This window comes from Scomber japonicus, chromosome 13, assembly GCF_027409825.1.
Source record: "Scomber japonicus isolate fScoJap1 chromosome 13, fScoJap1.pri, whole genome shotgun sequence".
Taxonomy (NCBI): Eukaryota; Metazoa; Chordata; class Actinopteri; order Scombriformes; family Scombridae; genus Scomber; species Scomber japonicus.
The window spans coordinates 15085668-15102261 of record NC_070590.1 but is presented as its reverse complement, the minus strand read 5'-3'; the positions used below and the strand labels follow the sequence as shown (position 1 = coordinate 15102261).

Below are 16594 nucleotides of genomic sequence, written 5' to 3'. Positions count from 1 at the left end.
TTGTCTTTTTTCCAGTTAATGTACTATTTGCTGTTTATGAGTCAATCTAAGTCCTTATCCTAACTGAACAGACAACTCCTCAGGAAAAATGTGGTTGTGAAGGGTCCAGCAACTCTAGATGGCAGGTGATCATTTCTCATCAGGAAATTATTTCAAAACAATAAGTAAGTAGGCTACTATAAGTAATCATAGATGGAAGAGGCAGACATTTTTAAAAAACACTTTTTATTGTTGTCATAGTGTGTCTAATGTATAATCCTTTACAGAACACAGAAACGTTTGGCTTTTCACATTTTGCTACAAGTTCAACATTTTTTCTCCTGTTTCTTTTATCACTATTTACATTTTGAAAAGTTTTCAGAGACACTTACTTGAATAAACTGGTCAGTGATCATCTGATATGGAGGGCAAGTCAATTACATGTGTTGAAATGTCTGTTTTTGTGGATCTTTAATGGTGACGTGTGTGTTTGGTTGAAGTTTGTATCATTTATTAATTACCAAAACATCTAGAAAGCAGGTTTGACAATTGGCATATCAAACAGAAAGTCTGTTTTCTGGCATTTAATTTAGCTATTTTTAATATTTGTCCTTTTCTCACAGTAATATTAAAAAAGTGACAGTAACAGTGTTGACTTTCTTCAAACCTTTAACCAACTTGCACATGTCTGACAAGCCTATAGCCCTCCTCATTCCACTTTTATACTCCTCTCATTCTTTACAAATTACTGTAAAGGTGTGAATATATTTGAATGTTTTGTTACAACATTAAAGGTACGTCATGTTAAGACTGGAATGTGGATCATGTACAATCAACCATGAAACAATTACACAAGATATGGATGTAATTTGCTCAAAATTGTTAAACTGTCATTTTGCATTTACATTCTCCACATTCATATTCTTAAACAATGGTACCTTTAATGAGGCAACACTGTTATAGTATTTGATTCCTCGTCTATGCAAGGGAAATGTGTTTTAATAATAACAGTTATTCTGAAATTCAGTTCTTCAGCTCATCAGGCAGTGCCATTGGTGTACTGGGAAAGCTTATTCTCCAAGTCACAGATTCTCTTCTCCTGAGACAAAACTGTGGCCTTCAGATTGTGAATCTCCTCCAACAACCTCTCAAGCAACTGAGGCTGGACAGGAAAAGGGTGGAAAGAAGGAAACAAAGGAAACAGAAGAAGAAAGGAAAACATGACAGTGATAGGGAGGGGAAAATTAAGGATGAAGAAAGAGAGAAAGAGGAAAAATAGATCAAAGACGGTGAGTTACTAGAAAAAATAAACTGAAAAAAAGAGGGGAGCTTCGGAAATAAAGAGTTGTGGGCAGGTACATATAGAAGAGAGATAAATGAAATGTGTTAAACAAAGAGTCAGATGTAGTAACAGTGCATTCAGAATATGGGCTGCAAAGCTTTTTTAAAAATTGATAATGTGAAGCATAACGCTACAAACAGCAACACGTAAACATGCAATCTGTTTACATACTGGTACAACACAGTTCAGTTTTTGTAGCCCACAATGTTAAAAACAGATTAAGATTAAGATTAGCAAATAGAAAGGAAAAATGCCTTTTAAATCACATCCCTGGTCATATCACGCAATTATTTAACAATGCATGCCAAGAAAAAATACAAAAACATTAATTTCTTTGTATTTTTGTATCAAAATCCAATCATGTTTTTTTCTTGTAAAACAAAATATGTGTGCTGACGTAGGCTTGACCCAACCAATTTCAACACATAATATTGTAACATTCACCCTTCAATCAATCCTCAACACAGAGCTTTATGACACACGTTCAAACGTTCAAATCAAAATCCTCTCAATGTGATGTCCCATCTTTCTATCTGGTTTAACTCAGAAATACTTAATAATACAGAAATTTTATCTGGACTCTAAACAAGTCATTCCCAAACTTCAGCCCTTAATTAGGCAGCTCCAAATTCTGTACAGGTCATTTTAGTAAATTGTAATTTTATTATTTATTGCTTTCATCCCTTGCTGTACATGGTGAAACGTAGTAATGTCAAATGTATAAAAATAAATACATTTTGTGGCTCCCATGGCTCGTTCTAAAGGTATCACAATGGTTCATATGTAGGATGTACGCAGTATGTGAATATACTACAGCAGATAAGATGAACAACTTACCGGCAGGCTGTTGCTGTCAACAGTGGACATGCTGCGTCGGGTAGTGGGTCTGGAGTCCAGGATGTTCTTCTTAGTCACTTTAAGCTCTCTGCTCTTTGGTGGCACATAGCCATCCTTCAAGGATACCAGAATTGGGTCTTCATCACGGCCTTCCAGCCACTCTTCAGGCTCCATGGCAGGGTCAGGCCCTGCTGTGTCTGGGTAGAGGTCATCCTGGAAGAGGTCCGACTGTACAAGAGATGCAAGGGAAAAAAGAGACCAATATTGGATTTTGGGATGTGCTGTATGGCAGTTGCTTTTGTCGGTTTAAAATCTTAATATCAAAATATCTTCCTGTCTGTTATTCTGTTCTTCCAAGAGGATGAGTGGAAGAGAAGATGAAAGATATTTGATGGAAAATAAATAAGACAACAGGTTACTAATGAAGCAGTACTGGAAATAATTTAAAAGTCAAAAGCTTCATAAAGTATCATAGGTGGGATGGATGGGCTTACTTTTCTGGGTACAGTCATTGTGATGGGCTCACACTTCTTGTCATGCAACTTGTATAACCTGCAGGTTGATGATGAGATGATGAAACAGAGAAGAAAGAGAAAAGAAAGAAAACCCATTAGCTGTGCTTTTGTATACAGCTGTTACAAATCCGTGTCTGAGTTTATACTTTATCTTCAGTAAAGAGTTCCTTCCTAACGTCATGAAGAACAAAAAAACCCCCAAAAAAACTAAACAAAAAACATTCACCTGAAAACCACAGGCATCATCATCAAATAAATGCTCAATAAATGCTTCATAAATCTAATTTCATGAAAAACACTGTAAAGCTGTTGGATGACCTACAGTTCAATCAGTATCTCACCTGGCGATCTCACACTTGGTAACGTCCACACCTCTCTTAGGCATGAAGCCCATCCCTCTCTGGGGCTCCTTACTGCTAAAGGTGCTGAGGTAGTGGACGTACGGCGACTCTTCTGTGATCTCAAAGTAACGGATACTGCTGTCCCCCTACACACACAAACACATTTAACATATAACATCTAACACAAACAATAGTGAATGTGTTATTATTATTAAAGGACTAGTGTGTATGATTTATTGCCATCTAGTGTTGAGGTTGCAGATTACAACCAACTGAATACACTTCCCCACACCCTCCCCTTACAAGCCTGTAGAGGAACCTATGGTGGCTGCAAAACAAGTGAAAAATGCTTAAGACCCTCTCTAGACCCAGTGTTTGGTTTGACCATTCTGGGCAAAACACAACAATTCTTATTTTCATGGGATTAATCACTAATTGAAACATACTTACAAATACTGTATTTCATTTCTGCCAAGTCCATTCTGCTAGATGCCCCTAAATCTTACACACTGGTATATTAATGGGGTATCAAATAAACTCAACTAAACTGGTCCTTTAAGGCTGGAAATCCAATGAATATGAGCACATTTCTGTACATTTTATAGCACATTTAAACGTAGGAAACAAACATTTACATACATGAGAACATTCTTTACAAAGCAGTGACTGTACCTTTCCACAGAGGTAGACCATGTTTGCGTCTGCATCGTAATATGGTAACAACACTCCGTTACTTGTGTCCAACTCCAACAGTGCAATAGGTTCCTCAAAATTTGTCTGCAGAGAGTAAAGCAGATAAAGGACACTGACATTTTGTTGTGAACATACATATATAATAGCTTGGTTCTAATGATAGGTATACCTAGAATTCTTTGTCATGAAGTGGTAAAAATGGGGAAACACAGTTGAAGACAACAATGAGGCAGAACTGTTAACTAATGGCAAGTAACATTTTGTAAGAATAATACAGTAACCTGCTGACAATCATAAGGTTATATCAGTATAATATTTTGACAAAAAATGGTTATATGGTGACATTAATGGGCTAATTCAAAATATCATGAGCAGTGTAATATCTTTAAAATCACAATTCTTGGAATTCAAAATTGGCAATTACGGGATTATGATGCTGAAATTCCTCTTCCCCTATGTCACAAACATTTCCTTTTGTTTTAATGTAATGAAGCTGTGAATTTAGTTACCGGGTCCCAGAGCCCAAGCTCTCTCTGGCTCATCCTGGTGAATCCTGTGGTGAAGATGTTGCCATCTCTGGTGAAGATGGCTCTCATTGGACGGATCCCCTCATGTGGAGCCAGACGTTCCTGTTGGTCAACAAACAGACAGACAGACATTATTACCAGAGTGAAATCAACAAACTAAAACACTCATTTGTGTCTTCCATTTATTTGTTCATTCTCTGTTCTCTTTCAACTTTTTTTGACAGAATAGATTCCTTTATTCAGATTTACTGGGAAATGAATGTCTCACTCAGAAGTCCTGTACTTCTACTGAGCTGAACTCCTTGTTAAAGAAAACAAATATCACCATCTAATAGTACAATATTTATGCAGCCAGAAATATATTTATTTATTATACCTCAATGGAAAAACATACTGGGACAAAATATGATTCGGGCACTGTGGCATTACTGTGATATTACTGATTTGTTTAAGCTGATGTTTAAGCTCAAAAAAGCTGTACAGCATATGTGAATAGTTCACCTTATAATGTGTAATCAACCTGTGTCTTCTGTTCAAATGTGTCATGTTTGCCTTTTTAATTCAGTACAGTATATTCCTAAATTGTTGAGCTTAAACAGTGGTACTATTGCATAAGAATGAATTAAACTGGAGCACAGCTATGTCTTATTTTTCTACGTACTCACCGCAACCACCTCCCTCTTACGCGGGTCACAGACACGCAGACGTCGGTCTTTACAGGTGGTGCAAAACAAGCTGCCGTTTCGGTTCCAGCTGATGCTGTAGATGAGGTCTGGGTGGTCGTCCATGGAAATGAGGGGCTCGCCAGTCCCCACGTTCCAGACGATTATCAAGTTATCACTGCCTAAGGTCAGAGCACAGGGCAACAGAGGAAAGGAAGTTCTTTATGGTTCTTTTAATGCTTGTCAAGGAATGTCAAGGAAACTAGTATGCATATGTGTGTGTGTGTGTGTATGTGTGTGTCATACCCGCAGTGAGTAGTATGTTGCGTGCAGTGGGGTGCCAGGTGACAATACCGACACGTTTGGAGTGACCCTCCAAGACAACGACAGGGTCGGATAGGGGGCGGGTCAGTGAGTGATCTGGGATCTGCCATACCTGCAGATGAATGCAAATCAGTGGAGCCTGTGTGAGTGTCTGATGGTACACAAGCAGTGTTATCTGTCCAGTAATCTGTATGTGAAGTACACACAAGAACAAATTCTAATATTGGTTCTTGAAGTTTAATCCATTTTTTTGGTGACAAATGGGAATTTAATATTATTGTTTTGTAAGCATCTAAAAGATTTGTAATATTGTTTGTGACTGAAAGAAAATTATTAATTGAAATTACAGCTTAATTTAATTAGATGTGCACATTTTCAATGAGATGTATAAAAAGTCAGGTATCAAATGTGTACAATCTCACAGTATATCAATATGACCTGCATATATTGTGTACATATATCATCATTGGAAAAAATACATACTATATCTGAGCAGTACTTTGGCACAAACCTCACTTACATCACAGATGGCACAACTGCAGGTTTTTGAATTCTCCATTAAACTCATCACACACTTTTAATACATTCACATATTAACTGGCAGTGACTGTCGTCTTGTTACACTGATACATTTCTGTTAGCTTATAGCCATGACAACAACTGAAGGCACCCACCCATAAGTGTCCACGCCTGCGTGTAAATCCAGTAGACTGATTACTGAACAAATAACGCTCTTAAAACAGATTATCGTTTAGCAAAATCAATATTTATGCCAAACATATAATGGCATGTTTAAATTTTTAATACAGATTTTTATTCATCAGTTCATACATTTTATATCCAGTTCAGGTTTTTGGGACACTAGAGTTTTTTATGCATGCACTGATGAGTGACCACAGACAATGCATCTAGATTCCCCCTGCACAATCGAGATGCCACAGAAAATAATAGTAACCTTTCCTAATAATGTAACATTCCTAATAATGTAACATTTTTATCAGTATTTTATCAATTTAACTAGTCAGTCGTCTCTTTTTCTGTTTTTTATATTTTATTTTAATGTCTTTCCCACATTTCACCCTTTCAAACAGGAAAACATTCAGGTGTGCCCTTAATTGTATTTAAATATTTTGGTTTAACAGCATAATTTAATGATATTGAGTCTAAGAAACAATGTCCCTCTAAAAAGACCAATTATGGAACACAAACTCATGTCATGAAAATCCCCAAATTTCCAGAAACAACACATGACACGGTTAGCATGGTACAGTACTTTTATACAAAGCCTGCATTTAAAAAAAGGGGGGGAAATCACATTAACAGGTGACCTGAACAGGTGCTTCATTCTGCACTACGTTGTGCTTTTATGAATTCCTCATGAGGTACATGGGATGGTGCTGAAACAACACAACCAACAAAACTGACACGTGGCCTTTTCAGTTGCAGCACACAGCAGGTGATAAGATGATCCCCATATGCTTGACACACACACACACACACAGAGAACTCTTTCCGTGTTGCTCTGCAGTCACACACACACACACAAACACATAAACACACTCTAATGATCCTTTTCAGATGACACAATGATCTGTCTCAGTGAGCTGAAGAGAATGACATCACAGTTATGTCCTTTCTGTAGCTTCACACTGGCAACACTGCCAAGACTGGACAGCTGCGACTGTCTGTCTGTGTGCTGGACATAAACAAAGCATACGCACACACACGCACACACGCAGGCACACACACCCCTAACCATCCTAACCATAACATAAACTTCAACTTACCTCAACTTTAAACCAAGTCTTCACTCTAAAATGAATGATTTACATTAAGAGGACTTGCTTTTTGACCCCATTAGGGAGATGAGTCCCCACAACATGACTGTGTAAATAGATTTATGTACCCATAACATGAGGTGTATCCGGACACACACACACACACACACACACACACACACACACACACACACACACACACACACACACAACAGAGGCTCAGCACACTCAAACAGCATCCCAACAGCTGTTGAGTATCAGCGATTCAACCATTCAGTCACACAAAGATTCCTGTAATGTTGTTCTGGACAAGTGTGAGCAAATCTGTCCTCTGTGACAACTGTTCTGATGCACAGCTACATGTGGAGTCAACAGACATGTTGTCATAATACAAACAAAAAATGTAATAATTGACACATGCTGACATACTTGACATACTGCACATTTGTGCACACAGACAAAGCAGTGTTGTGATGTAAGGGGCATAGTCTATATATTTTTGAAGACAAAGGCAAGAGAATATTTTATGTCTATTAAAATGAAAAATATTTGAGATTTCCTGTTGCATGTTGATCATAGCAATTGTAAATTTTAAAAAGTAGGTAAAATCTGATACTTTTCACCAAATACACTTTATTTCCCCGTTGTTTTACCCATTGTGAAGAAAAAAAAAAAGAATTACCCTCGGACTTCAAGTCACAGTTCTGCTCTGATTTGTGTCAGTGGAGCAGCTCTTAGTTACATCACAGGCAGTAAATCTGGTTCTCATTTCAAGCGTTTGGAGAACTTGTGATCATGTTGGAACTCATTTGCTAACAAATATTTCTGAAATAATTAACTGTGAAAGACTTCATGGTATGAATTTAATAGTGTGACAAGTCAAATCATAAGTGCCAGTACAAACACATTATAATGTATCACATTCTGAAGTAAAAAAATGTATAAAAATAGAATTACTGCTAACAGGTTATTTTTGCATGAATAATAATACACAGTTGTAAAATAGTCTGACACAAATGTACTGCACATGACAATTTTCCTATAACATTGAGGTCTCCCCCCTGCAGTTCAGGCCTTATAGAGACCCCTGCTGACTTAACTGAGTCATGACCTGCAGAGCCACATACTGTACCGGCAGCGTGTCACAACAAAAATTCAAGAGCTAGGAGAGCTTTTGTTTTCTGTCTTCAGTCAACAACAACTCCACTTAATTGCCAGTCTATTAGAGTACACATAGCTAAAGCCAATGCAATGTAATCCAATAGCCCTGGATTAGTACATCCTTACAAAGGTTGTAATGTTTAATGTTCGGTTTTTGTTGAAATTGTTGTCTAAAGATTCAACTTTGTGGTCAGTTGTAGTTTATGTCAAATTATATTCCTGTATATTGTCAGATGTTTATTCATCCACCCCATTTATAAGAATGACTGTAAAAAAACAAGTACAATTCAACAGCACCACAAACTACAGCTTCCAAAAAAGAAAATGAAAAAAACATTATTTGACTCAACATCTCTGTAAAACAGGTTCAACAAGAAGTGAACACTGTAACCTTCATTTATTGCAGGACTATTGTATAAACACGCATTAGTTTTAGTTAGGTGTGCCAAATGGTTACTGGTTACTAAGTGTACATTATAATTAGTGTGTTTATGAAGGAACAACAAAGTGCACTAAAATGTACTCCTGAATCAGAGGTTAAGTCTATTTGTGTATAACTAAGATTACAATCCCCCCCCCCCCCCCCCCCCCCAGATCTAACTTGAAATGAATGCACTGCAGATAAGGAGGCATGGATAATATATAGATATAGTTTATAAATTGACATGATTTTGACTGATTAGCTCTTGGGAATGAGAGTTGATAATTGGGAGAGCAAAAATAATCACTTAATCATCATGATTAAACTGTGGTCTACATCCGGTGTTTACATATCCTGTAAGCCTCCATGTTTGCCAGAGATCATTTCTGGTCTGATGGAGGGACATTAAATACATATCAAAACACCTAATGTAGCCAGAGCAAAGTTTCACAAAACTCCTTAACAACCTCAAGTCTGGTGAAGATGACATACTTTGAAAGTGCACTGTGCCAAAAAAATCTCTCCAGGCTAATAAATGCTTACTGCTTTTATCCTCTACCTGACTTTCATACACACACACACACACACACACACACACACACACACACACACACACACACACACAGAGAGAGAGACAAGGACAGATTGGAGCAGCAGGATTAGCAGCTGCGTAACAATGACGAGGTTGGTTGCACACAAAAAATATATTCTTACCAATACATCAAGGGTAAAATATGGTGAACACAAACAGGATGATGAAGATAAGATACATATGAGGAAATGAGGTGTAACAGGTGGGTGGACAGACAGACAGGTAGACAGAAACAGTGATGCCTTCACTGACTCACTTCACTTATTGTTCATTTAGCAGGCAGACAAGATGAAACTCGGGTTGTGACAAACTCTATGACTGTTGCTTGAGTCACCGAACAACAAACTCCTCCACATGCATTTGAGATCCTCTCTCTCCCACTCAGTTTTTTTTCTGCACACACAGACAAACGCACTTGCACACATTTCCATTACCATTGCAGTGCAGTCCTCCGAGCAGCTGGCCAGGATGTTGTCATCATGAGGGCACCAGTCAATATCAAGGACGGGTCCGGAGTGTCCAATCACCAGCGGATAGTTCTTGTCCACTCGACCTGACTGCAGCACACAGCAGCAGCAGTGACAAACAGGACTGTGTTAGAGTAGTGTAGTTTTGTTTGTTTTTGTGTGTGTGTGTGTGTGTGTGTGTGTGTGTGTGTGTGTGTGTGTGTGTGTGTTGGGCAAACTCCCTCTGCTGATGAAGACAATGTGGTATGATGAGATCCAAATTACATCCTGAAACATGGTCAATTGAAATGCTGCAACAAAGGTCAGATTGACTTGTTAACAGGCCATGGGGCCAAAAAGTTGCTGTTAGATTCCTGTTAATGCCCTCATGTGTTTGTAGGAATCATTTTATAGGGAGGGGGCAATCCCTCAAATAGTTGGTGAGATATTTCAGTCCTGACCAAAGTGGTGGACCAACCAGCAAACTGATTCAAGACTAGAAAAGCTCAAATGATCAAAACCAATTCATTTACAATCAAACTTGGGGTCAGTGGCCCCCGGAAAAGTTGCTGATATGGACTGGTTGGAAACTACAGTTATATGCAGTGAAGATGTCTGATGATGATGATAAATGTTCTGGTAGGACTGATAGTCTGCTCAGATCAAAGCAGAGAAATATCCTCATAGTGAAGGGCTTTTTAATAAGCTGTATCGGCTGGTGTTGTCTGACTTTGTGGAAATTGATGACCAGTGTTCACATTTTTGGCCTAGGAGGTGTTTCTGGTATTAACAGGACCACATATTATGGTCAAAACCTTCAAAATTAAGCCAAAAGTCATTCTAAACAGTAAGTCAGAAACCTGCTGCATCATGGTGGACTCCCAGGATAAAACTAAATAATTTACGATGATGCAACCTAAAATCCTTCATGACGTCACTTCCAGGTTGTACCATCTTTCTCTGTTCCTATCATGTGAACATGTGTATCAACTTCAGAGATATCACGCCCTTCTCACATACACACACACACACAAAACACACACACACACCAAGAGAGGTGTATTTATAGTTGAGCGACGAGGCGTTGAAAGGGGAGTTTTTCTTTTGGCCTGTTGGGGACCCAGAGGGGGGAGATGGAGGATGGAGAGAGTGTATTAATAGCATGTCTGTTCACCGTGACTCCAGTATATAATCACGTCCATTTCCCAGTGTCTCCGAAAACCTGTGTAAAACTCTGTGTCTTCTCACCCTGGTCACTAAATACCACCACTGACATGCTGATGAATCTCTGCAGTGCTACTGATGGACCTGTGACATTGTAATGATATTAAATTTCCACATTTCACTCCATGTTTGCTTTGTGAGAGTCTTAGTCTGCTTTTAGTCAACAGTTACTTATTTAGAGTTTTGACCCAATACCAACATATCTCTAAAAACTAGAGTGTCTTTCTGACTGAAATCGATGAACTTCTCAGTTCCCATAACACCGGGCTGTGATTGGCAGTGAGTGTTTGCAGCCCAGCTCAAATGAAACCTGCTGAGTGGAGGCATCTCACAGGGCAGGTCAACTAAATTGCTGCAGACTTGGCTCATTATAGTGGCATCAGCAGTTATTGAATGGGTTTTTGAACATGTAGTGATTAAGAATATTATTGAATTAACTTTGCATGTTTCTGGATCAGTCCTTTTATGTCTTCATGGTCTGATAAAATGCTATTTAGCTACCTTTTAAAATGCACAAAATATGTGTACCAGCAATCTATTTTATTTAGATTCACTGGAGTAGTCAAACCTGACATCATAACTGACTGAAATATAATCTTGTACATCAAAATATTGGCACAAGTTTGGTCTTGTCTTGTGCCCAGCATTTATTTTAAGGCAATGCTGGTATCATCACGGGCCTTGAGGAACCTTAACACCACTCTGTAACATCACAGCTTTAAACGTCTGATAGGTCTTGACCTGTTGCTTTTCTTGTCAGTGTATTTCTGTTTCAGCAATTATGGTGTCCTTTCCAAAGCTTCTTCAACATGACAGCTTGAAGATAATATTATATCCTCAGAATAACTGTCTTCAACAACTGCTGATAGCATGAGATGGCACTGATCAGTTTTGCAAAGCGGCTTCTATTCTGTCTTCCTGTGACATTAAGCGTTACCTTATAGGCCCAACCTCAGTACTTAGACAGAATGAGACACAGACTTTTCTGTGTATTTAAAATATCTGGGGTCACAGGAATGATTTGACCTCAGTACAAAGTCGCCTGCCAAAAGCTTTGGGGGTCTTTGTCTTCACCCTCCCCATTACAGTCTGCTGATTATGTCACACATCTTCTACCCTGCTATAACTACTTATACAGTAGCTAAACATCACACAATATTCAGTTACTGAGGCCAGCCTCTGAGCAAGATTGATGCTTAAGAAATCTGAACCCATGTATGGCTGAGGCACAGCAACATTATTGAGCGATGACCTTGCAATACGATACAATACGATACAATACGATACGATACAATACGATACGATACAATACGATATAATACGATACAATACGATACAATACGATACAATACGATACAATAAGATACGATGCGATACAATACAATATAATACGATATTATACGATACAATACGATACGATACAATATGATACAATACGATACGATGCGATACAATACAATATAATACGATATTATACGATACAATACGATATGATACAATACGATACGATGCGATACCATACCATACCATACCATACCATACCACGTCATTTTCAGTTTATACTAAAATTACACACAATTTTATTGTGTGTAAGGTGTTTGTAGTTCAGATTTTGTGAATCTTCATGGATACCTGAAGTTGTAAGCTTTAAGTTATTGTTAGAATCAATAAGTTATTAAAGACTGTCCATTATTTCATCCTCATCAACATTTAATAAGGTGGATGTAATATAATTCCCAATGGTGGAAACTTTATTTTGCTTGTCTCAAAAGTTATTCAAATTTTATCCTATGGGGTACAAGAATGTGTGCATCAAATATTTGAACAATCTGATTGACTAAAAATGTATCAGCTTCCTAAAAAACAAACAGCTTATCACTCTTAGAGTTTCATTTACAATCTTATCCATATTCATTCTGCAGCAGAGGGCGTGTCTGGGTTCATTGGTTATTAAATAATGTTTTCTCCTCAGATATGCAGCTTGCTTCATTTTTAATGGAGGATATTGGAGCACAAACTTTTTCCTCCATTGAGCACATTTACTATTAAAATGAAGAAAAAGGTATAGAATTTATAGGCAAATATTAAGTTACATATCAAGTATGATGAGCACATTTACTGACAATCCAAGCATGTAGAAACAAAAAAAAAGTGTCTAATCAAGTATTTTGTCTCATCATCAGAAACAGATAGAGCAGCCCAGAATTTTTTTTGCTTCACTTACCTTAGAGAGGGGCAGGACCAGAAAAGCTCCTCCTCCACTGGATTCAACGATAACCGCCAGGAACTTTGGGTTGACGGCGCAGAACGAGCTGTCCCACGTCACCTTGGAAACGCGGATGTCATCATAACCCTGCTCAGCCTTGACTGACTGCCCAAAGACGTGGCGAAACTTACTCTGCCGCACGATGCTGCGACTCATGGCTGAAGAGGGAAGATGAGTGTAGGTAGGACAGGTGGGAGAGGGTGGGCAGAGAGTGATGGAGGAGTTTAGATGTCAGAATAGGGTCAAAAACAGAGGATGTAGAGAGTGAAATGGAGTTTGTGGTAAAACACTGGGAAAGAGACTTTGAGTTGAATTATTTTGATCTATTTGATTGTGTTTTGAAGTACATTTTATCTTTTTTTGTGAGCATGTTTTTTCCCCCTGGCCATTTTTTTTTATAGCTTTTGGACTTTGCTCTCCAGCTCCCTCATTTCTTTTGGTTGGTTTACTTTAACTTCTCTTTTGTGTTCATAAGTCTAAAATGATTTTACTGTTTCCATTTGTGCTGTCTTATCATCAGTTTGTAAGTCATTTAAATTGTACTAACCTGTATGAAAGCATGTATCAATAAAGTTTGATTAATTAAGTAGTTGATTGATGGCCCAGAAACAAACCAAAGAAAAAAGACTTCCATCATAAACATGGATTCAAATCCAAATATCACCAGTAGAGACTTATAAACATTTACAAACTGTATATTTATGTTGGGCCAAAAGTACTATGATTTATTTTATTTCCAAGGGTTGATTTTTTTTGGTGATATTTTAAAGTGGAACAAGACTTTAAGATACAGTGTTTGATCTGATCTTTACCATTACAAGGCAGAAGAAGTTTTAAACAAAAAGCAACTAAACAAATAATGCAGCAGAGACTGCAGCACTGATAACAGAAGAGCTTGTTATTACAATATTGTACTTTCCTCTATCTGTAGTTTTTATGCTTTATATCTCCTTATATGGCTTTTAGTGTCATTGTTAGTGTTAAACTGATAAGGAGGCAGTTTGTTGTATAGTGTTTAGAGTATTTCCTTGCTGTTGCTATAGCTTTCTGATGTTTTTTGTTGTTATTTGATTTTAAGGTTGAAGATGACGAAGATGCACCAACACTGCATTCAATCTTTTCATACTGAAAATGTAATACTTTGCTATTTATTTGACTCAGTCTGAAAGTTATACAAAGTAGAGAACAGATTTCTCTTATAATTATACTGACTGCACAAAACACTGTTAAATGAAATATGCAGAAAGCAGCTGCAGAGGCAGGCCTTCTATCCAATGATGTTGTTAATCCAATGATACATTTTAAATAACTTCTGCCTCTCTCTGAATATTGTATAGACTTCATAATGAGTCCTGTGAAGTGTTTTTAGGCTGTTTGTTGACTGACATCTCGTTGTCCTGTGGCTGTCCTGGGCACCAGGCCAGAGGGACTGTAATCCTCCAAAACACAGGAGATATTCTATAACAGTGCCCACCATCAGCGTAGATATTAATAGGCGATTGTCCCACCAAACACTATGTGACAGCCAAACATCAAAGACAAACACTAAGACGGAGAGAACAGATAAAAGGCAGGACAGCCTAATGTATGACAGATGCAATGCCAATGTGAAGAGCACAGCAGTTAAATTCAATCACACCCGTGTGATACAATCCTTATGAGTATGAAAATGTGGTTTAACTCACACTCCCAGACTGCACTGGCTTACATAAAACTAAAAACCCAAATCGAGAAGTAGGCCTGCATCAGTCCCTGAAGGCTTCTGATAAATGCAGCAGAGTTCTCCCTCTGGTTCAGAGGATAATCACAACCTCAAACTGTCTGCCTTTTTGTTTTTAACAATAACTATCCAACTAAGTAACAATGGAGATGAGAGTTTTTGTGGATATTTTTAAAAAACATTTTTAAGGCATTAGATTAGTTTAAAATTAGGTGACCCAAAACCTGCTGCCATTATAGGTTTAATGTGTGACTTTTACAACTGAAGACTGTGGGATTCATGGCTCAACCAGACTAAGAGAGGACAGAAGCACCCACTGCTTTCCTGGAAGCTCTGCCTTATCAAGACATTTACATTCCAGTTCCCACTTCAGGCAGCACAGTGTTTCAGGGGCAACACATTACACTTTTATTTTATCTTTTTTATTGGTACTGTGGCAAAGATTTGTTAAACCAACAATGGTATAATAATAATAATAATAATAATAATAATAATAGTCTTTCAATGCATTTTTCTGCCTGTATGATTAGATTAAGTCCTAATACCCAAATAATAATGAACCAAAGCTTTATTCATCAACAACAAATGACAAAGAAACATATTTATTTATTGAGCGCCTGATTTAAACATGAAAATGCCTAACTCATGGTCTGCTTTTATATCTCCAAAAACTGACGGAAAACTAACTTTATAGTGAATAAAATAAATGTTGACTCTGACTGATTAGTATCCCAAGCAAGCTTCCACTTTAAGATTTGTCTACCATGAGCTGAAACCAGCAGTGTCTGCATGGTTAAAATGAGGGGAGGGAGATCTAGAGCAAAGCAGAGCTCATTCAGCAATCTATCTAAAAACTTGTAAATGGAGTTAAACGTGGAAAAACTCCAACGTGTTCCTTTAATTCTGCCTCAGGTTAATGAGATAGGCCTCTTCTGTCGCGCATGGCACATCTCCGGAGAGTCGAGACAGAGCGAAAGAATGACACTGCCACTTTCCTAATATAGACATGACAAACTGCACTGTCCTACCCGGGCCAGCCACTCCTCCCACCCGGCACCCTGATCCTAAATAGCCCCAGAATGAAGACACCGCACTCTGTGGCGCATTATTATTAATGAATAAATATAAACAGCCGACACAGTCTACACAAACACACATAAACACAGCAACAAAGGGTACCAGGGGCGCAGGAGGTAAGAGGAGCAGTTTGGGGGGGGGGGGGGGGGTTAGTAATGTGCAACGTGCTCCTTAAAGTAGCGCACAGCTGCCATGCCCGGCTCAAGATTTACTCCGTCCGCTGGGGGGAAAGTGCACATTCACAATGTATAGACTCTTTCCAAATGATTTGCCCGCTCCCCTCCAGCAGTGCAGTAAAGAAGCTGACGCACCTCTCACCCCACTGCAGCACAGACTCTGACACACACATATTAGGAAAGACAGTCCACAAGACAGCTCACCTCAGGTTTTGGGGAGACCCCTCTTCCCTGGACAACTCTCTCGGTTTCTGTCGTAAAGCCTGCAGCCCCCCTGCTTTTTAGATTTACTCCTCTGAATTGTAGTCCCTGCGACTGGGTGTCCTGGAGTCGGTTCGGACTTGCTGAGGAGACGCACTGTACGACTGCGTGACGCTCCTCGGCAGGGAAAGAGAGGGGGGAGAGTACCGGGGCAGAGCAGGGAGAGAGGAGGGTGTGGGTGGGTGGGTGTATGGGTGGGTGCCGTCTATTTTGGAACGGGCTCTGTCAGTGCAGGGAAACGTGACGCGCGCC

General features: G+C 38.6%; 1 protein-coding gene across 1 annotated transcript; it reads right to left on the bottom strand.

The window, feature by feature from the left end:
* Positions 1 to 206: 206 nt before the first annotated feature.
* On the bottom strand, positions 207 to 16342 carry coro6 (coronin 6). The gene is made up of 11 exons (XM_053332292.1): positions 16286 to 16342; positions 13067 to 13266; positions 9607 to 9729; positions 5203 to 5332; positions 4900 to 5078; positions 4217 to 4336; positions 3687 to 3791; positions 3015 to 3160; positions 2653 to 2710; positions 2159 to 2386; positions 207 to 1141 (listed from the first exon to the last, which is right to left on the bottom strand). The coding sequence occupies exons 2-11, from the start codon at positions 13262 to 13264 to the stop codon at positions 1019 to 1021; spliced, it is 1410 nt and encodes a 469-aa protein (XP_053188267.1). The 5' UTR covers positions 13265 to 13266; positions 16286 to 16342; the 3' UTR covers positions 207 to 1018.
* Positions 16343 to 16594: the final 252 nt, after the last annotated feature.

Bases quoted from the DNA above. Each gene is read 5' to 3' on its own strand.
- coro6 (XM_053332292.1), bottom strand. From the start codon at position 13,264: ATGAGTCGCAGCATCGTGCGGCAGAGTAAGTTTCGCCACGTCTTTGGG. The intron at 9,730-13,066 runs GTAAGTGAAGCA...TGTGTGCTGCAG, and splicing joins TGGTCCTGCCCCTCTCTAAG to TCAGGTCGAGTGGACAAGAA. The intron at 3,161-3,686 runs GTACAGTCACTG...TTGTGTGTGTAG, and splicing joins TGGTCTACCTCTGTGGAAAG to GGGGACAGCAGTATCCGTTA.